This window comes from Primulina huaijiensis, chromosome 10 (assembly GCF_012295235.1).
Source record: "Primulina huaijiensis isolate GDHJ02 chromosome 10, ASM1229523v2, whole genome shotgun sequence".
Classification (NCBI taxonomy): domain Eukaryota; kingdom Viridiplantae; phylum Streptophyta; class Magnoliopsida; order Lamiales; family Gesneriaceae; genus Primulina; species Primulina huaijiensis.
Window position 1 is genome coordinate 18,393,472 of NC_133315.1, and position 27,944 is coordinate 18,421,415.

The following is a 27,944-nucleotide window of genomic DNA, read 5'->3' on the forward strand; positions in this document are numbered from 1 at the left end:
CCAAGATGGAATGGAGAAGTAGGTATCTTTGAGTTCAACGTGTGATGGTGACGTTTACCACTCTAATCACATTTCCTTGAACAAATTATTAATGTATTTACGGGAAATTGGCCTTCTGTCTCCGACCGTCGATTTTTTTTGTGTTCAGTCCCTGAGTACTTTTTTAGTACCACATTTCCACATAAAGTGTACCACATTTTGTATGACATAGTACCATAATTTTGTGGGTAGGGAATGAACCCAAAAAAATATTTAGATTACCTATTGTATTGGTCCGGGATTTATGTTTTATAAAAATTAATTTAGCTAGTTGGTTCTGATTTTTTATTTTCATTTTTCCTAATTGAACCTAAATCTCAATGAGAAACATGTTAATACGTACAATTAACAAAATCAGTTTTAATAGATAGTAGGACTCTTGTGAGACGATCTCACGGATAAACCGTGCTCATATTTACAATAATAAGTAATATTTTTGACATAAAAAGTAATATATTTTTCGTGGGTGACCCAAATAAGAGACATGTCTCACAACATTAACTCATGAGACAGTCGCACAAAATTTTTTGTGTTTAACATATGCAGTCATTAAGTTTGTAGAAATTTGAATTTTGCCACTGAGGGATTATTTCTGTGTTTTTTTTCCCCAGATACCAGGATTACATTTTTTAGCTAAATTTAACATGAAAACATGATAGAGAATATATTTACAATTAGTGAAATATCGAAAAACATAAAACTTTCTATGTTAAGTTAATTGTTTTTTACAACCATGTGTTCTAAAAATCAGGTATATGTCCCATTTGCATAGGGATTTTCATCTTTTTTTATATATATAAATATAGGATTTTAAAAACCATTAATTTCATATAAATACTATTTGTCCTAACTAAATTTAACAATTTTGAAAGGTTAATTGATAAACAACCTGCACAGTAAGTCATAAATTATCATGTGGGACCGATACAATCTATGCTAATTTCATCATATCTTACAGTTCAATGAATTGGCAATAACTTTACTATATTTCACTTAATTTCGTTCATATATAAAAAGCCATGCACCAATTAGACTATTAGGCATCTCTCCAATACTAAATTATTGCATTTTTATGGATAATAGCCCGTTTTAGAATAATTAATTCAACTAAATCAAAATAATTCTTGTAGTTATGATTAATATATATAATTAAGCCAAAATTGGGTCCACATAATCATTAACATCATTAAAGCCAAAAATGGGTACACACTTCCAAACCCACAAACTATTTTAGAAGTCTATAATAAATAAATCTCTCTCTAAAATTTCTTTTGATTTCTAAGTGCATTTCTTAGATTAATCGCTGATTTGAGTGTCGGATGGTTTTCTTCGAGTATCAATTAACGTCACGACACATTTGACGATCCACATTACTTTAATTTTAGGAATGTAAAAACTGTAAACTTGCTACTTGGATTGACTGGTCATCAGATTAGCCGACTCCCAAACTCTTTTTGTTTCGAGTAATACAATTGGTTTACCACATCTCAATTTTCTCAACTGTTACACACAACATTTTGGAAATAAGAGTCTCTTTGAACTTTCACTATAAAAAAACATTAAATTAGCGACGATTTTTCTGTCGCTAAATTGAACTTTCCACGGTTTATTGAAACAGTTGTTATCTTAGCGACAGCTTTTTAAGTGAAAAGTTGGAATTTACGCTATATTTAGGCACTAATTAAATTATTGTTTGACTCGAAACAATTTATGGCTATTTTAAGTGAAATTGAAAGGAGGACGACGAGTGAAAGTTAATTGAAAATCGATCACTCCAGCTGATCAATTCAATTATTGAATTTTGTTTGTACATTAATAATTCATACATATTTTCTATATGTGACTACAATAATTCGTAAAACTTAGGCTAAAAAGTCCAACAATATGATCATATATTCAAAATTTTATTATTTTATAAATAGGCACATATGTCAGGGGTGACATCCAAGTTCATTAGATTCGACGTGTATTTATCCGGGTCGAAACTAGATTTGGATCTGTGATCCAGTTAGAGCTTTTATCCAGGCACAAATCAACAATTAATTAGGTGTATATTAATACCAATGGCCCACTACTAATCCAACTGGGGCATAATCTATTATTAATTAGATCAACATAAAAATAATTTCGGAATAATATAAATCAATCAAATAATAAATATATATAATTATATTTTTGTTTGTAACGATGGATTTTAAATATATTCAAATGTTTTTTGTGTATTTTTTATAAGTAAAATTATAAACTTCAAATTCATTATTTCATGTTTATATAGTATTTCATGTTAGTTATGATGAATTTCAAGTTCACTGAATGATGGAGGCAAATAAAATTCATTTTACTTTGTGTAACTAATTTGCAAATAAATAAATTATGGATTTAAGATTACATCTATTTTTTCATTTTTAACAATAAAAATATAATCGAAATCTACTAATTTCAAATTTATCCATCCAAATACAACTTGAAATAATTAAAATATCTTGAAACTAGTAAATTGTTGATATAATTTGAAGGATAAAATAATAATTACAAATGATAAAAATAAAAGGAGACCAATAATAATAATAAATTAATTAATAATAATCCTTAAAAAAGACAAGCTGGGCATTAAATAAGATGGGACTCACACTAAATAGGAATCTTAAGCCACAGCTTAAACCCTGATCAAATGACGGGATCTTTCAAAATCGACGGCTGATCATTCATTAGCCGCCATTCTCCTTGACTTATAGCCGTTGTCTTTCTCTGTCTTCCACCCCTCTCTTGGCAGGCACATTCATTCGCAGCCATGTGTGGAATTCTCGCTGTTCTTGGTGTCGCTGAAAACTCTCAGGCGAAGCGCTCCAGGATCATCGAGCTTTCCAGAAGGTTTAATTTTATCTTCATTTATGATAATTGTGGGTTTGTTTCCGTGAGTTATGGATTGGTTCTGGTTTATTGTTTGTTTTGGCAAATGTATTCTAATATTCGTTTTTTGCTGATTTTTGTTTATAAAAAAAGTTTTCTTGTTGATCGTATGTTATCGGTTAATTGTCGCCAGGACCGATCCACAATCTAATTTTTTTTTATAAAATCCTAAACCATAACTTGTGTTCATAATTTTTAACAATTTTTTCGAATTAAATAAATACATTAAAAATGATATAAAAATCAAATAATACACAATAGTCAAAATATATCTATTATAATATAATAATAATATCAAACATATACAAAATATCACTAAAAAAACAATCATAGTTTTAAAGCTAAAAATACTATTCTAGTCTGTATAATTATGTTGTTTAGTAATATAATTTTTAATTTATAACATAATCAATCAGTTTAATCTTTTTTGTGAGAGGATTGATTTGAGAAAAATTTTGATGAACTTTTAACTTTGAAAAACTTCGTTCTACTTTTTTTTTTGGTAAGCAGGATAGTCAATAAGATTTTATAAGCAATACAAACATTTGAAAAACATTCATCCACTTTATTAAGGTAATTCACTGCATCAATTGCAGATTTTGTTTCGAAATGTTAACTCCGAAAATAAATCATTCCATTGGTATCAGAACAACCCTTATGAGTCAGATGATAAGTTTTATATCGTGTTAATTTACTATAATATATAACAACTTTAGGGAATAAAAAAATGTTCTTTTTTATGATTGGCCCAGGAAAAATAAATTTCTATTCCAAAAAAAATTTATCAAGAGGCACAAGATAATTACATTTCATAATTAAATTTATCAAGAGACACGTAAATAATAAAAAAGTTTGTATCGAGCCAAAAAAAATTTATGATATGTAAGGAAAAAACCCATGAATAATAAATTTATATTGGGTCAATTTACACTACTATATAATAATTTTTTTTAAAAAATATGGGCACTAAAAGAAATGAGCCTAAGTCGGATGACTCTCAGACCTCTTAAAAAGAACGGCCCTGGATGTCGCATGATTATTATTATTTTTTGTTTTTGTCTAAACAAAATTCTCGAATGAAATATTATTTGAATTTTGATATATGATGGTTGAATTTTTTGTTGCCTTAAGGGATTAATGGGACATTTTCATAATCAATATGGGAATAGATTTTCTACAATTACTAACCATACGGGAGTTCTTCATATTTTCTGCAATATGAATCAAATCAGAAAGCTTTACCATTATATGATAAAGGGTGAATGACCATCATGTCTTGTAAGAAGTGAAAGCTGTTCTTGCAAATCAGAAAAATTTACCATCTTTTCAGTGTGAGGATGGGGGACGTTTAATATTGAATTTCTCTGTTATTTTTTGGTTTATGTGTTAATTTTTCAATATTGTAATATTTTAATCAGTTCTTATTTGAATGTTGTTTGTTGATAATGTTGACAATTGTATTTAGTATATGAGCACACATACATAGTACTTTGTGCAAAAATAGCGGGTGTTTCTCACGATATGTTTCGAGACGTTTTTCAATAAATATATTTTTTTCCAAGTTGAAGACCATATCTTCAACAATTGATTCCAGTATAATACAAGTCACCTGAAAGTTATTTAGTGATGCTGGTTGTTAAGCTCAGTTTTGTTTGGTAATTGTTCTGTCCATAATTATATTATCATTACAAAGAGCATTGCAGAGTCAAGATATCACGAGTCTAACAAATATATTCTAAGTCTTTGTTATTTGAATTTGGAGCCCATAGGTTGCAGCACAGAGGTCCTGACTGGAGCGGCCTGCACCATCATCAGGACTGTTATCTCGCTCATCAGCTTTGGGCGATCGTAGATCCTACATCAGGAGATCAGCCACTGTATAACGAAGACAAAACAGTTGTCGTCACGGTGGGTACAATTTTGCATAACAAGATTTTTCTCATATTGATCATCTTTTAAGTGGCTGTGATTCAACAGTAATAACTCTTTCTGGTATAATAGAATTTTTCCATTCAGCTCCAATGTTTTTGAGGAGTTCTATTGCGTAAATATCTAAAGTATAATTTACTTGGAATGCTAGTTAACTACCTTGTAGACTATGTAGCACATATATTCCTAATTTTTTTTCTAAAGTATCGGACACAGATACCACTCAGATTAGGATACGATACGCCGATACGCCTGCCGGATATGACAAAATCTGTGTGGCTGATTTTTTGTAAGTTTGACCACTCAGATACGTGTTGGATACGGCTAGTATACTCCATTGACAAGGAGTGGATACGTTTCAGCAAAAAAATTAATTTTTTTTTGTTTTTCTTCTTAAATCACACCTCTGAAATTATACATTGTGTGTATATATATATATATGTATATATATAATTGTTGTATTTAACCATATCGTATCGTATTCGCATATCCATATCCATTCGACATAGCTTGTAGAATGTTACTTGCATTAGAAATGGAAAGTATGATGTTCCTAGTTATGTGGCCTCTGGAAGAAAAATTATTTCTGTTGTGTTCACCAATCACTGTCAGAAATCATCTTGTCAAAAGTTTATGTTCCTTGAACGAAGAAAAGAGGTTTACTAGAAACATAGCCTTCTCCACATGTTTTAGTTTCCAATATTTGTGTGCTTTACATTACAAGTCCTGGGAAAATCTCGATTATTTTTTACAAGACATGTGAAGTCTCTTTTTCCCTGTACCCCCTCTCTTAATGCTTTCAGGTTAATGGAGAAATATATAACCATAAAGAACTTAGGAAGAAGCTGCAGTCTCATCAGTTCAGAACAGGAAGTGACTGTGAAGTTATCGCTCACCTGGTAAGTACTTGACAGTAGTTGGGGATAGAAATGTGCCACTGCATAATAACATCTAACAATTTTATTTGTTGTTCCTGAATAATACCCTGAAAAAGTTTTAGAAATTTATGAGGTAAACTGGTTGTCTCTTAAATCAGTTTTTTATACTTTTTGAATATTTTTTTTCTTCTCAATATGAAGAATTTGGTGAGGATTTTATTGACATGTTGGATGGCATGTTTTCATTTGTGCTTCTTGACACTTGAGACAATAGTTTCATTGCTGCTCGAGATGCGATTGGTATTACTCCCCTTTACATTGGCTGGGGTCTTGATGGTATGTGACCTTTTCATCCATGCATTAAATCTTTCTGGATGTGATTCAGTGCAATAATCCCATAGTTGTGTATCTTGGTATTCAGAACAGTTTACTGGCATCATTCTCTTTCCTTATGTTTTGAATGCTGCGTGTTACAATGCACTGTAGATGCATCGTTAAAAACGGAAGTTTCATACATGGATCACTCCTCTGAATTGAAGCCTAACCCTTTCACGTGAAAATCGATTTGGTTATCATGTTACAAGGTTTTTACCGAACTATTGCTTCTCTCAGGATCAATATGGTTTGCTTCGGAGATGAAAGCTTTAAGTGATGATTGTGAGCGTTTCATGTCTTTCCTTCCAGGACATATCTATTCAAGCGAAAGTGGTATGTTAGATGAACGTGAGATCTCAATAGAGCATTTTAGTTTGCTTCATTTATTCTGACCGCAACTATTATTTTTCCAATGTAACTTAAACATCTAACTTTTTTTCTGCTGATATGATCATTAATTCACTGTTGACAAATGTATGATAGTTTAAGTTCTACACCGTCGAATCATGCTCATCCAGAAGTAAAGAGTATAGCTATCAACTGTTATATTTGGTTTTCCAGATGAAGTGTTTTCACACTAACGAGACATTAAATCCATTACTTTAGCTAATTTTTATGTGATCCTTCGGAAAAATTTTACTACTTCTAATGCGTGATGAGTTAATTGAAAAATAAAGTTTTTTTTCTTCTTCATGATACTAGAGCTGTAAAATATATCTGTAACCGAGAATCTGGGAGTTGAAGCTGATTGTGATAGAATTGGGAACTTGTTCCATAGCCGAAAAAGAAGCATGCTAAACTTCTTCTGGATTTCCAGAATTTTTCTGTTCTGCATCAATCTACTTGCAAATATATTTACTGCTGCAACATCCTAATCTAATAATGCAACAGGAGGGCTCAGAAGGTGGTACAACCCACCATGGTATTCAGAACAGATTCCTTTGGCTCCTTATGAACCTCTAGTATTGCGCAAGGCCTTTGAGAAGGTTAGCTTGATCAATTCTGTTACCAATTGAATGTTATATATACATTCTTGTGCCTTAACCATCAGATTGACCTTTCTCTTCCTTTCAGTCCCTCCTGATCTTTCTCTTTTTTTTTATTTCCTTTCCCCAGTACTTATTTCTTCCCAGCTACTCTGCATTTTTAGTCCTTTAAATGCTTTCCTTATCTTTACTACAGTTTACCATCCGATAATTTATTCTTCAACACTTAGTGTTGTAACTCTCACTTATTTATGTGTTATTTTCCTTTTTATCCTCTTTGACTTAATTATAGCGTCATCTTCATTATGTTTGATGTTACGTATGTCACATTCATTTCATTTCAAGTTTTGTTCAATTTCTCCTTCGAAGGCATGCAATTTAATTTGAAAATGTCTCTTAGCATACTCATTTGGCATCACCTATTGTGATGAAGCCTGTGAAACGATTTTCCTTGAAAATTGTGCATCTGTGAAATCTTTGTATGCATTGATGCTTTCTTAAATAACATTTTCTTACGCTCATGCTATGTTGCAGGCTGTTGTAAAGAGACCCATGACAGATGTTCCCTTTGGTGTACTTTTATCTGGTGGATTGGACTCATCGCTTGTTGCTTCGGTGGCTTCCCGCTATTTGGTTGATTCTGAAACAGCCTGCCAGTGGGGATCACAATTGCATACCATTTGCATTGGCTTAAAGGTAGTAAACTTAAACAGTATATGCTTCCAGCTGTGGGTGCAGTTTTGTTGCAAACTACGTTCTGCACATCAGTGGCTGTGACTCCCTAATAGCTCTCTTGCGCAAAGTAGAATTGGCCATTTTTTATTCATATAATTTTGCGATGAAGAATGAAAAGAATAATTGAAACATCTCTTATTCAGACTTATGCGCTTGCACTAAAATTCTTCGCAAGCTTCTTGATGTTAACTTGGAGATCTCTGAGTTTAAGTGTAAATGTGCTCTTCCTCCAAGCAATTTTGTGATCTTTATTCGCTGCATTTTGTTTAAACTAGCAAGAAGCACGTGCGATGCACATAAATATTAATTATTTAATAAAAATTAAAATTTGATTTTTTTTAAAATAATAATTTGAATAAATTTTTTTTTCATGGGTTTAGTCTTTTGTCATATTAGACGAATAAATTAATAACGAACTTATAAACCTTACTTTCAAAATTGTTTCTCAAATTAAAATTCAAGTTGTTGATTTTATGTTATACAATAAATTATAATGATAATAATATATAGAACGAATTGAACTGAAAAAATTTTGAAAATATATATATCTAAGCACCATGTATAAGATATAATAACTTAAAATTCAACCAAATTATGGATTTTATAAATGCATAAATCATAATTTATATAAGTGAATCACACTAATGACAAATAATTATTAATTTATAATATTTGTGATTAACTCATCAAAATATTATCAAAACTAATGAAATAATAAAATTGATAATAAAATATAACATGTAATATTCAATTTAAATATTATTTAACCTCATACAGAACTTTTTTATATTTTGTTTTTAGAATTATATATCATAGATAAATTAATTTTCATATAAATTATTCAATGAAAAATAATAATTTTTTAAAAAGTGTATAATTTATATTTTTCATTAAGTCTTCAGATAACTTTCGGCTGAGTGCGTGCTTGATGAGCGATGACGTATATGATCTTTGATTGCGCTCAAATTCTTTAAGTATGCAGGCTTGAAGATAATCACACTATTGAAAGCTTGATGATTATGTATCGTGTTGAGTGCAAATGTGCAATAATTGTCCCTTCTTGGTAGAACGATGAAACCGTGGTGCTTGAGCTGCTGTGCGATTTAAAATAAGTTGTCCAGCTCTTCTTATATAAGTTGTCATTCCAACGGTCGAAAAGAGATGAGTAACGTTAACCTGTGATACTTCAATATCTTCTTATATAACCTCTTCTTATTTTTATGTGGTTAATGATTGTATATGTATGTACATTAGACNTAAAAAAATTATAAATCAAAAGATCACATAATAGCAAATTTTATGTATTGAATTTATAAATTTGTCTGAGATAAAGTTTTTTACAAAATTGCTTCTATTATCCATTTTTAAATATCAAATAAAATGATCGTAAAATATGTGAGACGATAAAACTAAATGTTTAACATTTTTGCCTTAAATTTATATATTATGAGAGCTGATTTTGGAACTTAAGTCAAAAAAAAAATTTTAATTCTGATTTTGATTTCACTGATTTTGAAAACCATGGCCAGGTTTAACTTTAGACCCTTAACGCCTAAATCTTAAACATTCTTAGTAGATGTTTTCAATACTACCAAATTTTTTTTATTGAATTTATAAATTTGTCTGATATATAATTTTTTTTAAAAAAAATTCTACTAAAATTTTTAATTTTCTTATTATAACTAACTCTCTGAATTTTTCTATGAGATTCATATTTTATGATATTATTAATATATTAACATTCTTAATTATTGATATAAATTCTACTAAATAATTTATTAAACTGTTTACTTTCAATTTTTAGTTAAAAAATATAAAATATATTAGTATTAAATTTCACATTATTATATACTTATCATATTATTGTACTATTGCATATATAATTATTTTTTCTTATATTNATATACTTATCATATTATTGTACTATTGCATATATAATTATTTTTTTCTTATATTTTCTTGTGATAGTATAATTTATTACTTAATTAGAAATTACACTAAAATATAATTAAAAAATTGCATTAAAATCATAAAATAACATGTAGAGAGAAAATTAAAAGGATACAATATTTAAAGATAGTATAAAGATGGATTATTTGAGAAATTTAATATATGAGTTACATTTTATTCTTGAAGTGATATAAATTACTACAATCAATATATATTGTAGTGATAATTCATTAGCATTTGTACGTTAGACTATTAATTATATATTATGTGGAATAATTAGGTTACTAATTAATTATATATTAGGTGGAATAAATATAAAATTTTGATATTCCATTTTTACTCTTACAACAATTAGAAATTTACATATATATCTTTATTGAGTTTTTGGATTTGTATTGACGAGGAGGTCATTTTTATTTTTTGACAATTGGATTGGATAACATGGCCAATGATCTAGACTTTTATAGATATATAGATTAAAAAAAATATTTTTATTATCAAACATATATTCATTTTTAATACATCGATTTCTCATAAATTGTGTAGAAAATTTCCATGCAAATCTAACAACGCATAATTTAAGTGGTTAGTAGAAAATTTACAATGAAAAACTTTATTATTCTTTTTATACTTTTATAAGTATGATAGTTAAATATATATTCTTTCAATATTTTTAATGATTTTTTTAAATTAAAAATATATTCTTGTAATATTTTTTTCAAAAAATTATGTATCAAGAAAATGTTATTTCTCTAATGTATTTTTATTATCAAATATCTATTCAATTTTTATGTAACATTATTTTCAAATTTTTTTATGTTGTAATTTTCTATTAAAAATAAAAACAGTATTATGTTCTTCGTGTATTTAATGATTGTGTAGAAAATTTTCATGCAATTAATCTAACAACACACAATTTATGGAAATAGTAGAAAATTTACAGTGAAAAACTTTGTTATTCTTTTTACACTTTTATAAGTATAATAGTTAAATATATATTCTTTTAATATTATTAATTAAAAATATATTTTTTTTTATTAAAAATCTATTTTTTTAATATTTTATTCTAAGAATTATGTAAGAAGAAATTATTATTTCTCTAATGTATTTTTAATTATCGAATATCTATTCAATTTTTATGTAATATTATTTTCAAATTTTCCTATTTTACAATTTTCTATTAAAAAAATAAAAACACTATGATCCTCGTATGTTTAATGAGTGCAAAAAAATAAATGCATCAATTAAATAAATAATCAACACATTACAAATTCAATATCCCAAATTTGTCAAAGTTTCTTATGTTGTAATTTTCTATTAAAAAATAAAAACATTATTATGTTCCTCATGTATTTAATGATTGTGTAAAAACTTTTCATGTAATTAATCTAACAACACACAATTTATGGAAATAGTAGAAAATTTACAATGAAAAACTTTGTTATTCTTTTTTACACTTTTATAAGTATAATAGTTAAATATATATTCTTTTAATATTTTTAATGAAATATATTTTTTTAGTAAAAAATATATTCTTTTAATATTTTTTCTAAGAATTATGTAAGAAGAAAATATTATTTCTCTAATGTAATTTGAATTATCGAATATCTATTCAATTTTTATGTAATATTAATTTCAAAATTTCTTATTTTACAATTTTCTATTAAAAAAATAAAAACACTATGATCCTCATGTGTTTAATGAGTTCAAAAAAATAAATGCATCAATTAAATAAATAATCAATACATTACAAATTCAATATCCCAAATCTGTCCCTAAATTTTATATATTTGTTCCACCAATGCCCATGTAATTAATACAAACAATGCATAGTTTTTGGGCAATGTAGTAAAATCACAATGCAAAAACTTTGCCCATCATCCATACTTTTATAGGAATATAGATATAGATTTATACATATGTTTATACACAGATATGCCAACCGTTGCTCAGCATAAACTTCCATTGTAAAAAAAACGCATGAAATCTAAAAACATATATTTTGCTGACTTATTTCTTAGTACAAGGTGTTATCATCAATTAAATTTAGGCATTTTGGCATAAAATGATGGCCAAAGCAATCTATCCTGCTGATCTTCACTTAATAATGTATAATCAATCAATATTATTTCCCAACCTTCGTTCCTATTCTTTAACGGGTAACGTTACAATTCTATGTCACTTGTCCCTCTAAACTGTTAATTTTGTTTTTTTCTCCTTTCAGGGTTCTCCTGATCTGAGAGCAGCCAGAGAAGTGGCGGACTATCTGAGAACTCGTCATCATGAGTTTCATTTCACTGTGCAGGTTTGTTTATCATATGAATGTTGAATAATTTATTTTACACCACTGTTTTTTTTGAAATCATATTCTCTTTTTAATTATTTTGATTGTAAAATTAGGAAGGAATAGATGCAATGGCGGAGGTTATCTATCATATTGAAACATATGATGTAACTACTATCAGAGCCAGTATTCCAATGTTTCTCATGTCCAGAAAAATAAAATCTCTGGGAGTAAAAATGGTTCTTTCTGGTGAAGGTTCTGATGAGATTTTCGGTGGTTATTTGTATTTTCACAAGGCACCCAACAAGGAGGAGCTTCACAAGGAAACATGTGCTAAGGTACTTTGCCACAACACATGTTACGTAAAACCAAAAGGGTAATATGATTGTCTTGATAAGGTTTTAATCGTTACTTCTAGGAAGAATTTTCAAGTATGACCCCTGTTTTATTTTAAAATTTGGTGCCAGATCAAAGCTCTTCATCTATATGACTGTTTGAGAGCCAGCAAAGCAACTTCGGCATGGGGTGTTGAAGCTCGCGTGCCCTTCTTAGACAAGGAATTTATCAATGTTGACATGGGTATTGACCCAGAATGGAAAATGGTGAACTATGTGATATCTCAATCTTTACTGCTTCAACCATAATCATGACATTAATCCAACTTTTCCCCTTGGGACATGTTAATATGTTCATTAAAATTGGTTCAGAGAAATCCAAGAAATTAATTTTGGATACTTTCACTGCTTAACATGTCTCAGTAGAGGCTTATTAATCTCATGCTCGGGCATCAACTATGGATTTATGGGGTGTGAACTACTTCAAAACTTGACAATCCACTTTGGTACATTCTATGTGCCAACAAGATGAATTTTACTTGAGCCTACAGTATAAAATTGGAGAAGTATTTTGTTGATCACAAATCTAAGACGTATCTTTTTCGAAAATCGAAGCCCAAAAACCTGCTCAAAAACCAACAAATTGAAGTTAGAAACACCCTCTCTCTTTTCCTTCTCCAGGGTTATCTGTATTTGGCAAAAGTTCAAAACCTATATGACATTCTGATCTCGAGAGTGAAGTTTGAAGTTGATTTAAATTTTGAATTTTTTGCTTGATAATTTAGAATATCTGAATTGACATCACTGGAAACACTGAATTGGAGGGAGGGAAATCGAACAGAAATATCAGAATATTCTGCTGCGCAGATTATTTGATGTTAAATTTATGTTTGTCTGAGGCAAACCTGTTATTCTAGTCACACACATAACAGTTCATAAGATATCTACCAACAATAATGTTTTGATTGATTCCTATTCTGTTAAATTTTCCATGAAGATTTTGTTTGCCTGAAAATAAAAGGTAAGACCTGACCTTGGAAGAATTGAAAAATGGATTTTGCGCAATGCCTTTGATGATGAGCAACACCCCTATTTGCCCAAGGTTTGTGTTCTTTGATAGAAATCGTTACTTCAACATATAAAAATTTGTTTCCCTTCTAATTAATCTCCATAAGAACAGCAAGATATTCTCCTTAGCATGTAGAATTGAATTCTCGAGACATTCGATTTTCTTGGTTCAGCACATTTTATACAGACAGAAAGAGCAGTTCAGTGATGGAGTTGGATACAGTTGGATTGATGGCTTGAAAGATCATGCTAACCAACAGGTAGGCCTAACTCTCTACATATTTCATATTCGTGAATCATTTACGTGAATAAATTTTTGGTAGCTTCGTGTATGTATTACAGATTTTCCTGTATGGGATTGGCAGGTTACAGATGTAATGCTAGCCAATACAAGTTTTGTTTACCCTGAGAATACTCCCAACCACGAAAGAAGGGTACCACTACCGAACTATCTTTGAGCGGTTTTTCCCTAAGGTAAGTTACTATTACATGTTCATTTTTTCAGCGCGTAGGACTCGAACAGGACAACGATGTTGTGGGAGGTGGTGCTTTGATTAAAGGATTTGAATCAGTGAGCGAGGAATTGGAGATACTGAATACAACTGATTTGAACTGAGGAAGATTTTAAAATCCACTGATTATTGAGAGAATGATTAAAATCCACATGTTTTGAAATTCACAACAATACGCAACAAGTGTGAATGATTCATGACTAGGAATTAGTTCAAGAATCTGGGTGAGGGGACGACTCAATGTGTTCGAACTTTGTAGGTTTAGAAAAATTATTCATAAATTTCTAGATTTACTTTGGTTAAAGCGAATGACTGGCTCCACTAGCTACCCCTTGTTAAATCCAGCCACCATACAGGACTCCAAATAACTTGAATTTGGCATGTCATTTTGATCAGAATGCTGCAAGATCAACAGTTCCCGGAGGTCCAAGTGTGGCATGCAGTACAGCCAAGGCTGTTGAATGGGATGTGACATGGTCTAAGAATCTTGACCCCTCCGGTCGAGCCGCCCTTGGTATCCATGTTGCTGCATATGAGGAGAAGACCAAAGCAGTTGCTGATGCCCCAGCCATAAATGGCTCACCCGGAAAATAGCCTAGACCTTTGACTACGTTTATTGTTTATTGTAGAGTCATCATCTCACTATAGTATAATATTGTGTTTAACGAAGACTGCTTGTGGTACAGTTTAGATTCAATTGTGCTCATAAATAAGTTGATTTTCGCATACAATAATACTACTTCAGCGCATAAATATCGTATCAAAATTCAGTATATGATACTGAATCAAGCACGAACTTACGAAACTCGTCAACGTACGAAGGTCTAGTTCAACTCTCAGAACTTCTCAAGCATAAGCGAGAAAGGAATCGTAACTGCTCTATTGTACTGGAATTTATCTAATCCTATCTTTAGCGCATTCCTTTCCCGAACGATAACTCTATTCTACTGGGATTTATGATCATACCCTTAGGACATTGTTCTAAGGGTTAATCCAACGACATACAAAAGAGTCACATAAATTTTCAAGTTGTCTATTGCATAACAATCCATCAACAAATCATATGTACAACCTAATGGTAAGATCGAATTAGTCACTCTATCAGGACTATTGAGTAGTGATGAGTCTGATGACTGTCGGGTCCGGTAACTAAGTACCATTCAAATATCTTGTAACAAGATTTCATTGAGGATGTATATATTAAGTTATTTGTAAATTTATTTAAAAAAATAAAACTTAATACTGATAACGTGTTTGTTCAACTTAGAGCCATTTTACTAAAATATCATGACTGATTCGTAAGTAAATTATTTCATTATGATACTAGTCATTTATGATTTACGATAAAAAGCATAGAGATCCTAGTTCAGAGAAGCTGACTCCGTGGCCCAATGGATAAGGCGCTGGTCTACGGAACCAGAGATTCTGGGTTCGATCCCCAGCGGAGTCGTTTTGATGAAGTTTTTGTTTCTTAACTTTTCTCCTTTTTATTATTATTATTATTATTTTAGCTCTGAAATGAAATTTATCTCTGTGTATATTGATGTGGATGCATGCATATAAAAAAAATGTATATAAGATTTAGAATTTGCTTAAAAGTATACATTCCCATGCACACATGCATCCATTTTCTCCGATAATCGCAACTCTCGGTGCGTGGGAGTCGTTTTGATGAAGTTTTTGTTTCTTAACTTTTCTCCTTTTTATTATTATTATTATTATTATTTTAGCTCTGAAATGAAATTTATCTCTGTGTATATTGATGTGGATGCATGCATATAAAAAAAAATGTATATAAGATTTAGAATTTGCTTAAAAAGTATACATTCCCATGCACACATGCATCCATTTTCTCCGATAATCGCAACTCTCGGTGCGTGATCTCACATGAATTTCATTTGGATTTGGATACGTACGAGATCTCTTGCAGCATATACACAGTACTGTCATGTTCCGATTCTTTAATCTGATGGGATTTCATGGGTGCCTTGGATTCATGATTCCTGCACAATTATATATAAAGAGCTGGCATGCATCAAACGACGAATAAGAGTACTTTCTCGATGAATATTTCACATCAATGGCTTTAGCTTTATTGATGTCGGGAAAGAATGAACTTAGAATCCATGTGATTTTGTGTGTGACATTGAGAGATTCGATGTAGACAAAGTCTACTTAGTGGAGAATTTATGGTTGCCGTCCAATTTGGAGGGGTCAATAGGAATTGAAGGTGGTGTTACTTTATATATATTATATTGGAGAAAATTGTCTCCTATGTTTGTCGCGATGTTGTATCGAATTTTAGTTTTTGTCTTATATTTTTCTTCTTTCTTTTTGCAATTTTAGCTATTTTTTCACAGTGTTGTTGGCGTGACGTCTGAAGTACCATTGATGTACTTTCATTCAAAAATTATTAAACTGCAAAATAAACTACTTAAATCGTCAAAAATGAAAGATACAAGATTAAAAGTCGAATTTGAAAAAAATATAAGATCACAATTGCAAATAATCAAGCATTATATATGTTTCGTGCACATATTCGTATTTTGTGTTGGTGGATAGATTGATTGTATTCATGTAAATAAGAAATTGAATGAGGTAGTTAAGTTGACAACTTCATGCATAATCACATTCCCTTTTTAGTGAAAATTCTATTCAGTTCAAGCTTCCTTCAGATCACCATTATAATTTATAATTTGCTCATATAAATAGAGACATTAAAAAACGTTTGGACGATGGAAATTTACGCGTGCTTAATTGATTTTCCCAAAATAATAAAATATAGTCCATAGTTCGAATTTATATTAAACATAATAAAAATTTTAAATTAAATGTGTGTGCAAAAATGTCAAAAATACATTTATCTATACTGTGAATATTGTAAATGCACTATTTTCTTTCTTTTATCATACAAATTATTCTAGAATGTAAACTGATACTCCATGAAAGAGCCCATCAAGATCAGACTCAAATCAGACTTTGGACCCTCGGCTCATTCCTCATCAAGGTAGATAGCTCATGATGGATCTCATGTGCTCTACTATAAATTTCAGGTTTTAGAGCCTAATTTATTCATTTATTATATTGACTTTTAGCAGCATCTTTAGCTGGTCTCTAATTTTTGTTATCAGTACCTGACTTGAACATCTGAGAGGTTACGCCGGGACACTCTCCTGGCTCATTTTAAACGGTCTCTTTTGTAATTTAAGACCCAGAAACGAAGTCTGAATTCATGCTAGTTTGATCTACCAGAAACAAACCCTATATTTCTAGTGAGTACCATAAATTAAAATCTCAAATCAACCATTTAGATAGAAATAAAAATTTTGGAATAAAGAAAATTATATATTTTTAATCACTGTAGTAGGCTCCTTTTACAATCTCTACACCAGAATTCTGGCTTAATTAAAAAAATAATTGGATAATGATGTACAAGGAAAGTCATTATGGACTTGAATTTTGATCATATTAGTTGTTGGGTCAGTCAGTTGGTCTTCGGCTGACCGAAGAGTTGGGCTGTGGTCAATTCAATTGAAAATTAATGGGCCTCACTACTACTTCATGAGGTTTTCCTGATGTATAAATGACGTTATTGTATGATGTAATTGAATACTCCTTAAAAAAATAGTCGTGACTTGAATAGTCATTTGGATGTGATTTCATAAATTCACTCTTCTTTTTAATTTTTTCATTTGTAAATAAAATAACACAAAAACTCAAATGCGACTGTCTCAAATATCAATTTTGTGAAACAGATTTCCAACCTGACTCGATCCATGAAAAAACATCATTTTTTATGCTAAAAATATTACTTTTCTTGTAAATATAAATCCGGTCAACACGTCTCACAGATCTAAACACATTAGATCATGTCACAAAGATTTACTCATTTCGAGATAAAAAAAATTTGTCGCCATCCGTAAAGAATTACTTTCCCCCATTGAATCGATGTTAAACCTTTTTGTTATTTTATTCTCCATTTCATATGTATCTTATTCGGGAAAAAAATAAAAATAAAAAAAAATCCCACAATACCACAAAAGCAATAATATCTATAATTCTCACGAGTTAAATGAAATTTTATTTATTAATACTTAATTAGTGCTAAGATATTTATGAGATATTAAAAATTAGGTACGCAGACTACCCAACCGTGTTAGAGGATTTATTTTTAAAAAAATTCAAGATTTTGATATATGTCACATTCAATTTTTAAATATTATCAACAACCACCATTCACATATTCCTCTTGGGGACAACTGGATCGTGGCATAAGGGTTTTTATGACACAATCAATAATTCCAAAGATACAAATCAGTCAAGAAAAATGTTAGGATTTTAAAGTTAAAAGTAGTAGACGTTTCAAAACACATTGCAATATCCGAAGATTATGAATATGCCCTCATCCATAAAGATTAGGTAAATGATTGTTTGTAGAAATATGTGTCATTTTCTAGTTCCATTATCTTAGGATTACCGATAGGGTATTTAAGTTTAAACTCTTGATATTATCAAGAGTTGTTAGTTTGTTTCCTTAATTCTAGCATTTTTAGTTTTCCTTCTCTTGTATTTAAACTCTGATTGATGAATAATAAAGATATATTTTTGTCTCAGATTTCTTTATGGTATCAGAGCGATGACAAAATATGGAAACAACTATGGCTTCGCCTCGACTTCATCTGATCCTATAACAAACTCCCAACCAAACACTGATCACTTCTCGCCCAAGTCACGAGTCACAAACTCAACGGGCAAAATTATTTGCAGTGGTCTCAATCTGTCTTAATGTTCATTTGTGGTAAAAGCAAGGATGATTATATCACAGGTGCAGCTACAGCTCCGAAAGAAGATGATTCCACATTCAAAGCGTGGAAAGCCAACAATAATATGGTCATGTCATGGCTTGTCAACTCCATGACTCCTGAAATTGGTGAGAATTTTCTACTATATGCCACTGCTGCCGAGATTTGGGAAGCAGCCAAGGTAACCTTCTCCAGTTCTGAAAACACTTCCGAAGTGTTTGAGACTGAGAGCCTCCTCTATGAGCTAAGGCAAGGTGATCTTTCTGTCACTCAATATTTTAGCTCACTCACGAGACATTGGCAGAAAATAGATCTCATCGACACTCAAAAGTGGACTTGTCCTGAAGATGGTAAACTCTATAGACAAATCGTTGAAACCAAGCGTGTTTTTAAGTTCTTGTCTGGACTCAACAAAGAACTGGATGAGGCCCGTGGGCGTGTCATAAGCATCAAGCCATTACCCTCACTCAGAGAGGTATTCTCTGTTATTCGACATGAAGAGAGTCGAAGGAAAATTATGATGTGTGATTCCACAACTCCTGTCTCAGATGCTTCTGCTTTGGCAGCCTCTGTTGAAACACAGAATCAGATACATGCTACCAAGGTTTCTAATGACAGAAGGAACCACAAAACACGTCCTTATTGTGAGCATTGCCGTCGTCCAGGACACACAAGAGAAACATGCTGGAAGATTCATGGCAAGCCTCATAACTGGAAGTCATCTCGATCCATTGAACAAGAGTCCCGAGGAAATGCAGCCTCAACCACACTCTTTAGCAAGGATCAGTTAGAACTTCTCCAGAGTTTAATCAACCAGTCACATCAAATTCAAGCTCCACTGGCTTCATCTTCTTCAACTACTGGAGGTGCTAATGTTGCTCAAAGAGGTAACATATCTCAGGCTGTACACACCAGGTCAAATTATTCATCCTCATGGATAGTTGACTCTGGAGCCTCAGATCATATGACTAGTAACCGGAGTCTATTTTCAGCATACTCACCTTGTGATAAGACAATTACAGTTAGTATAGCTGATGGTTTTAAGTCAGAAGTTGTGGGTATTGGGACCGTGAATATCTCTCCTACATTACAACTTAAATCTGTATTTTTTGTTCCAAACTTGGACTATAATTTACTGTCTGTTCATAAGCTAAATACAGATTTAAAATGTCTCACTCAATTCACGGCAAACTCATGTGTTTTTCAGGACTTGGACTCGGGGAAGATGATTGGCAGTGCTGAACTTCAAGAAGGATTATATCTTCTCAAACACCCTGATCCACCACCAGTTCCAACTTCAAACTTGGCATCTAGTTTTAGTTCAATTTCTGGTAATAATGATCAAGAAATTATGATGCTTCATTGTAGACTTGGTCACCCTAATTTTGTGTATCTCGCACGATTATTTCCATCATTATTTTTGAATAAGAATGCCAAGTTAATGCAATGTGCATATTTGCCAACTCTCGAAGCATACACGTAATGTTTATCCCCCTAAACCATACAAAGCTACTCATCCTTTTTCTATGATCCATAGTGATATTTGGGGTCCATCTAGAGTACCTAATGTAACTAATACCAAATGGTTCTTACTCTTTGTAGATGATCACATTCGGTTAAGTTGGGTATTTTTAATGAAAGCCAAATCAGAAACTAGCAAAATATTTAAACAATTCCATGCCATGATTCAAACTCAATTCAATACCAATATCCAAATTGTTCACACTGATAATGGAAGCGAATATTTCAATTCTGTTCTTGGTGATTATTTCATCTCTCATGGTATTGTTCATACTAGTTCTTGTGTCAAAACTCCCCAGCAAAATGGAATTGCAGAACGGAAAAATAGACATCTCTTAGAAGTTGCTCGGTCTATTATGTTCACATCCAACGTTCCAAACCACTTCTGGGGGGAGGCTGTACTCACCGCAACTTACCTCATCAATAGAATGCCATCCAGGGTACTAAATTTCTCAACCCCGTGTCAAATATTGCTCAAAACCTTTCCAAGCAATAGGTTGCTCCTCAATATATCACAAAAAATCTTTGGATGTTCAGCCTTTGTCCATCTATATGACCAAAGTAAACTTGCTCCAAAGTCCCTTAAATGCATTTTCTTAGGGTACGCTCCTTCCCAAAAAGGTTACAAATGTTACTCACCATCTCACAGAAAATTCTTTCACACTATGGATGTCACTTTCCTAGAACACAAACCTTTTTACCCCAACTCTTCCATTCAGGGGGAGAATGTGAGCGAATATCAGAATTGGGAGTACACAACATACCAAGATCAATTTGATGATGGTCCATCTGTGGTTACCACAGGTGTTTCTAATGCTCCTACTACATCTGTTCCTACAACTCAAATTCAAGCTCCATCAGATAGCCGAATTCCACAAGTTCAGGGCTGCCAAGAATCAACCACAATTCCAATGTCCCCTGACCATGATCCAGGTACATCTGGACTTAGTAGCAGCTCCAATACTGACTCTATAACTGTTAATGAACTAGATTTGCCTATTGCATTGAGAAAAACAGCTCGTACTTACACACCATATCAGATTGAAGACTATGTTTACTATGGGAAATTGTCATCTCAATACCGAGCTTATGTTTCTCAAGTGGATAAAGTGAACATACCGAATACAGTGTACGAAGCACTTGCCATTCCAGATTGGAAAAAGGCTACTTATGAAGAGATTAGAGCACTGGAGAAAAATAATACATGGGAGATCACTGTATTGCCTCATGGAAAGCGTACGGTTGGGTGCAGATGGCTATTTACGGTGAAACACAATGCTGATGGTACAATTGAAAGGCTAAAATCTCGACTTGTTGCAAGAGGTTACACTCAGACATATGGGATTGATTATCAGGAGACTTTTGCTCCAGTTGCTAAACACAACACCATACGAGTCCTTTTATCTTTAGCAGCAAATTTGGACTGGCCACTTCACCAACTTGATGTGAAGAATGCATTCCTCAATGGTGATCTCACAGAAGAAGTATATATGGATATCCCTCCTGGATTTGAAAATCAACGCACTCGTGGCAAGGTGTGTAAATTGAAGAAGTCTCTGTACGGTTTAAAGCAAAGTCCACGAGCATGGTTCAATAGATTTACACGAGTACTCAAACAATATGGCTATTCTCAAAGTCAGGCTGATCACACATTGTTCTCTAAGCATACGCACAGTGGAAAGATTACCATATTGAGTGTATATGTCGATAATATTATAATCACGGGAGACAACGAGGAGGAGATTAAGTGCTTGAAGCAGATTCTAGCTACTGAATTTGAAGTGAAAGATCTAGGAAATTTAAAGTATTTTCTAGGCATGGAAGTAGCTCGTTCCCATACAGGTATTTCTGTATCTCAACGCAAGTATACTCTTGATCTTCTCAAAGAAATGGGCATGCTTGGATGTAAACCATCTGAAACACCTATGGAGCCGAATTTAAAGCTTGATGCTGGAGACTCTGAAACTACAGTTGAGAGGGGGAGATATCAAAGGTTGGTTGGAAAGCTTATTTACCTAGCTAACACCAGACCTGACATTAGCTTTGCAGTGAGCCTTGTCAGTCGATTTATGAGCAATCCCAAGGAATCTCACATGGAAGCTGTTTTCAAAATTCTTAGATACCTAAAGGGTTCACCTGGCAAAGGTTTATTCTTCAGAAAGAACACCAGTCGAAGCTTAGAAGTGTTTACAGATGCTGATTGGGCTGGTTCAAAAACTGACAGGAAGTCTACCTCAGGTTATTGCACTTTTGTTTGGGGTAATTTGGTTACATGGAGGAGCAAGAAACAATCAATCGTTGCTCGGAGTAGTGCAGAAGCTGAATATAGGGCTCTAACTCACGGGATTTGCGAAGGAATTTGGCTAAAACGCCTACTCAAAAGTTTACAAATTCCATTTGAACACTCCATCCATCTCCACTGTGACAATGAAGCAGCCCTGAGCATAGCCAAGAATCCAGTTCACCATGATCGCACTAAGCACATTGAGCTTGATAGACATTTCATTAGTGAGAAGATTGAGAATCAAGATATTGCATTACACTATGTTCCATCACGTCTCCAAGTTGCAGACATTCTCACTAAGGCCTTACTCCGTCCTATGTTTGATAACTTGTGTGGCAAGCTAAACCTCATGAATGTTAATGGTTCAGCTTGAGGGGGAGTGTAGAAATATGTGTTATTTTCTAGTTCCATTATCTTAGGATTACCGATAGGGTATTTAAGTTTAAACTCTTGATATTATCAAGAGTTGTTAGTTTGTTTCCTTAATTCTAGCATTTTTAGTTTTCCTTCTCTTGTATTTAAACTCTGATTGATGAATAATAAAAATATATTTTTGTCTCAGATTTCTTTATTGTTGTCCCAACTTACAGATTGCAACGATCATCATTGATCTGAACATGTAGAGTCAATGTTTGGTCTCACATGAAAAATAGATCCGGCCGTGGTGCGTAGATTTTCCTAGGGAATTTTTTCCTTGGGGATAGTAAGAATTCAATCGAAAAACTGATCATGCAATTTATTAAATATATATTATTTTATTTTTTGGGTAGATAAAAAAAAAAAAAGTAGTGTTAGTGTGTTAATTTTCCTTATATTGGCACAACTATCACGAATCATTCTCTATTTGAGTTCCTCGGCCATTTGTAGAATAATTAATTACCTTTGTGGTTAGAAGTTCAAATATATGATTTTGTCACCTTGTAATCCAAGTACGTACAGAAAGAGTGTATGTCCTTTTTCGGACAATTAAATCTTCAAAAGTAGATTCTACGAATCCACGAGATTGTGCTTTTTGCTCCGATAGAACTCTAATTTCGTAACCGAATCGAACCGAACTGAACTGAAATATACGATAGATTTGGGTCGACCAAGTTGTTATCAGGTTCTCGAGGAGAATGCGTTGCTACTTAATTATATTTTTTATTTAAAAAAAACATAGTAAAGATTCCCTAATTTATAAAATAATAAAAAAAAAGAAAAGAAATTATAACGAGGCATATTTTACTTTACAAAGATTAACGATTGACAATTGAATAAGATTTCCTAAATCTTGAGCTAAAAGTTATTGAGAATTAAAATATGAGGCAGATAACGGGTACAACAATAATTTAATTAACTTAAAAGCTACCATAAATTTTTTTTTTTAAAAAAAAAAAAAAACAATTCTGATTATCATTATGTTAAGGAATTATATCGAACTTCTCTATTAATCATGACTTTCTGAAGACATATGTCTTTCTTCTTTAAAATTCATTAACTGAGATTAATACTTATTTATTATCGATATAGAATTTAAGCCCCCTTATTAAAAATAATTATTGTGTCCAGAAATGTACGCATTAAATTATATGGGGCGTCAAAATCGAAAGAGGTACTTTATATATATAATCGAATTTTAGTACAAAACTAAAGGAAAAGGGACCATACCATAATACAAATCGTAACGCATGGAAACTCCAAACGAATAATGCTCACAAAAGGGACTTTTGATTTTTAATTTCTTATGTACTTGTTTTAAAAAATAATTTATAATTTTTTTAATGGTAAATAATTTATAATTTAATTACAACGAAGGTGAATGTTAGACGCTAAATTGAGTGCTATTTTTCCTGTCACTAATACAAGTGAAAAAAATGAAAATGCATTTTACATGCTCTAGAAAATGTCTATATATATAGATTTTTTTTTTGTAACAAGAAATCCACGGTCGTTACCTGTAGATAAGCGTTTGATAAAATCTTAAGTTGAACACGATAACATGTAAACTACGTCAATAAGTAAATTTTACTAAACAATATTGTGCAATAAGCTCGTTCAAAAATAAGTTGATACGGGAGAATCAACTGAAATAATATAGGTTAACTGGCTAGTCTAATGTCTGATCACCACACACACACGAAGCCGGCCAAATACAATGCTCAGGTCGATTGATAATGATTTATTACATGTAAATCATTCTTCACATGTAAAACCGAATTTATTCATGTTTTAATTTTTGATCATTTAAACCGAATTGGGGAAAAAAAGTGTTACTAAGAACATTTAATATTGTAAAGAAATAAAATAAAATTATAAAATGATGGATTAATATTATAAATAATTTCAAATATATATTAATATTTAATGCTTTAAAATATGAGAGGAAGTTGAAAAGTATTAGCTTGAGGAACCGCTTACATGATATAAGTATAATAAATCAATATACCTCTAGATAATGATGTATGACACTAATTATTTGTAGAACTTGAGTTAAGCACTTAACAAAACAAAGATGAATAATCAATGTCTTATCCTGCACACCAAACGATGTCTTAGGATCTCTTTCTTATAATTAATAATAATCGATAATTAGATCAAGAAAGTTACAGATTTGATCGCATATACATATACACACACGCACATATATATATATATATATCTCTTTGTGATTTTACGACATACATTAAAATTACAGCCATGCCATGAAACAAAAGTTGTCAAATGTGCTTAAAAATTCAGCTAAAAATACACGTTAATGTGTGCATGTATCTGTATGTGTTTGGAGGAGTTTCGAACGTGTGAAAGACGGGGAAAATGTATGCATAGCCATATGAATGAGATCATAAATTAAGTTTATAATAAAGCTTCGTGCGAAAATTTTGAAATTACTGATCAAATTTTAGATTAATCATTACTAAAAAAGAAAATTGAATGCGGGGTGAAACTCGAATGAAGCCACTCGCAGTTCATCTATCTAATACGAAATAAATATTTTCAATAATAAAAGTCAGTGATTTCACATTTAACTAATTCTTATATGTCCAAAAAGGATAAAATTTTATACAGTATAATTAATGCGCCAAACAAAATAACCTAGAATTTATAATAATTCACTTATTTTTTTTTAAAAAAATACACACTGTAAAAGTTCATCATGAAAGATAATCCTCAATATATGACAGGTTAATTTTTTTAAAAAAATTTCGTCAACTATTTTTTTTAAATGATTTCCTCAAATACATTTTAAATATATTGAAAGAGGTCGTTTCTTAAAAAATAGTTTGCTGATGTTATTTTACAAATTTTATCCATGATGAGACGCATTAATATTTATTATTCATCGATCTATATATGATTATAAATATATATCCAAAAAGAGACATTAATTATTTAATTTACATGGAATGAAATGCAGAGAGAAATAGTAAAATTGAACTTGATTTACTAAGAATTAATCACACTAGTAAAAGCTTTTTCAATCTTTAAAATCATAAACCTCATGATTAGCACTGGCTGCACTGCATACTTTCTACGCTAAAATCATTTCAACTCGGAAGAACAAATCCATGATTCCATCGTACCTTCTGAACTCCTCGTGCCAATGTTTTCCTGCCCCTTGTCGCCATGAAAATCCGTTGAGGAATTTTGAAAATAATTCATCTTCTGATTTCTTATATTCCTCGAGAAATTGTGGATTCCATTCAAAGTTCTTGTTTCATCTGCGTCATTATTATGATCGGTTCTGGGTTGGATTTGATCGGAGGAAACGAGGTTTGGGAGGTTACCAATGGCTGCAGAAACGTTCCCGCGGCGGAAAGGAAATTCATCAAACCCTGCCGTTCTGACATTTGAATGCGGGTCATGATTTGTTGGGATTTCGAAAGAACCCTGAACTTTTGACGGGAGATTAACAGAACTTGAGAATGGGAATTTGTGATCTATTGGAAGGAATGAATTGAGATTGTGATTCGAAATCAAGTTGAAAAGATTTGAATTTTGAGTCGAAAGTGGTCGGTAGTTCATCGGAGGAGTTGAAGTCGAAGCTGCACTGTTGGTACTACTTGAAGATGAAATGGAAGCAGTAGAGGTAAGAAATGGCTGCGGAGGAGGCGGCCGTTGAACTTCTTGTGCAAATGGTCGGTGGAGATGCGGTGGATGAGCGGCGTCGTGGGCTTTTAATCTCATGCTTGAGGATGCACCGTAAAGATCAAGCCTGCTTCTTTGGAATGGTGAAGATGAGGTGAAAGGCGGCGCGGGGATGCCGGTGAATTCTTGTACCATTGCCCTGAAATTTGATGTATCCGTAGTAAGAACAGTTGTAGGCGCGCGTCTCGAAGCTCTAGATCTTTTCTTCATGTTACGCGCCGCTGGGTTCCGGTTTTGAGTCCCGTTCTCTGCGGCAATTGCTGGCGGTGCATCGGTGAGATTGTTGCCGCCGGATCCAACCACCGTGGGTGGCTGGGGAGGAGCCGTGAAGGGGAAGTTGATGATGCTATTGTTAGGGCAAGGATTTTCAAAACTAAGATCACTGTTTCTTGACCAGAAAACATTAGGATTTAACGGAGATGAATTTTGGAGTTGTAAAAAGTTAGAAAATGGATCGAATGGTAGCGGCTGGGGAGGTACTGGGTGATTCACAAAAGAAGATAAGGAGTAGGCGGCAGCGGCGCGTGAATCAAACTCCTGTTCCTCACCACAGCTCGACGAGTCACTATTGCCAGAATCCATGGAATAATTTTCTAGTTGTAGCTAGATCAAGAAAGTGAACGCTGTAGAGAGATTATACAGAGAGAAGCAATAACAAAAAAAGAAATAACAAACGTAAGAGAAAAGAAACACCAGATTCTGCAGCAAAACTGGAGAGATTTAAGTAGCCGAGACCAAAAATAGAGTTCTCAGAAAATACCCATGAATTAAAAGGCTCCGATCTGCAAAAAAAAGTTGGCAATTTTCTTCTCCCCTTTTTCCTCGATCAAAAGTGTGTTTGCAAAATTAAAATGATATTGGCACACGAGGGATATCTCGATCTGATCTGTTTCTTGCAAGAAAAGCTTCCCTTTTTGGCTAAAATTGAAAATCAAGGGTTTCATGGAGAATGAAAGATGCTTTTGCATAATAAAGAGCTCGAGAGTGGGGCAGCCATGAAAGAGTGAACTAGCTGTGTTTAAAGAGAGAGCCTTTCTTTTGTTGTATATCAATAATGCGTTTTCGTTTGGTTTCGTTTCCTTTTGTGGATAACAAGATTTTGTGTGTGAAAGCTAGGAAANTATACTGTATCCTTCTCTGTAATATTCATAATTAATGAGTTATAAATTTTTTTATTATAAATTTCTATTAATAATATACTTATTGTCACG

The 27,944-nt window shown here is 32.1% G+C and overlaps 2 protein-coding genes, 1 non-coding gene and 1 pseudogene across 3 annotated transcripts; 3 read left to right on the forward strand and 1 right to left on the reverse strand.

The window, feature by feature from the left end:
• Window positions 1-2,715: 2,715 nt before the first annotated feature.
• LOC140985696 (asparagine synthetase [glutamine-hydrolyzing] 2-like) lies at window positions 2,716-14,772 on the forward strand (annotated as a pseudogene).
• Window positions 14,773-15,378: 606 nt separating this feature from the next.
• TRNAR-ACG (transfer RNA arginine (anticodon ACG)) lies at window positions 15,379-15,451 on the forward strand. The gene has a single exon. It is a non-coding gene; the product is annotated as a tRNA-Arg (tRNA).
• Window positions 15,452-18,585: 3,134 nt separating this feature from the next.
• LOC140986874 (uncharacterized) lies at window positions 18,586-21,093 on the forward strand. The gene is made up of 2 exons (XM_073455259.1): window positions 18,586-19,690; window positions 20,011-21,093. The coding sequence occupies exons 1-2, from the start codon at window positions 18,787-18,789 to the stop codon at window positions 20,043-20,045; spliced, it is 939 nt and encodes a 312-aa protein (XP_073311360.1). The 5' UTR covers window positions 18,586-18,786; the 3' UTR covers window positions 20,046-21,093.
• Window positions 21,094-25,903: 4,810 nt separating this feature from the next.
• LOC140985633 (uncharacterized) lies at window positions 25,904-27,833 on the reverse strand. Its single transcript, XM_073453501.1, has 2 exons — window positions 27,494-27,833; window positions 25,904-27,356 (listed from the first exon to the last, which is right to left on the reverse strand). The coding sequence occupies exon 2, from the start codon at window positions 27,313-27,315 to the stop codon at window positions 26,128-26,130; it is 1,188 nt and encodes a 395-aa protein (XP_073309602.1). The 5' UTR covers window positions 27,316-27,356; window positions 27,494-27,833; the 3' UTR covers window positions 25,904-26,127.
• Window positions 27,834-27,944: the final 111 nt, after the last annotated feature.

What these genes read in the sequence shown, in the direction of transcription:
- LOC140985633 (XM_073453501.1), bottom strand. Translation starts at nt 27,315, where the DNA reads ATGGATTCTGGCAATAGTGACTCGTCGAGCTGTGGTGAGGAACAGGAG.
- LOC140986874 (XM_073455259.1), top strand. Translation starts at nt 18,787, where the DNA reads ATGTTCATTTGTGGTAAAAGCAAGGATGATTATATCACAGGTGCAGCT. An exon ending in TGCTAATGTTGCTCAAAGAG is followed by an intron (nt 19,691 to 20,010) that starts GTAACATATCTC and finishes TGTGTTTTTCAG; the next exon opens with GACTTGGACTCGGGGAAGAT.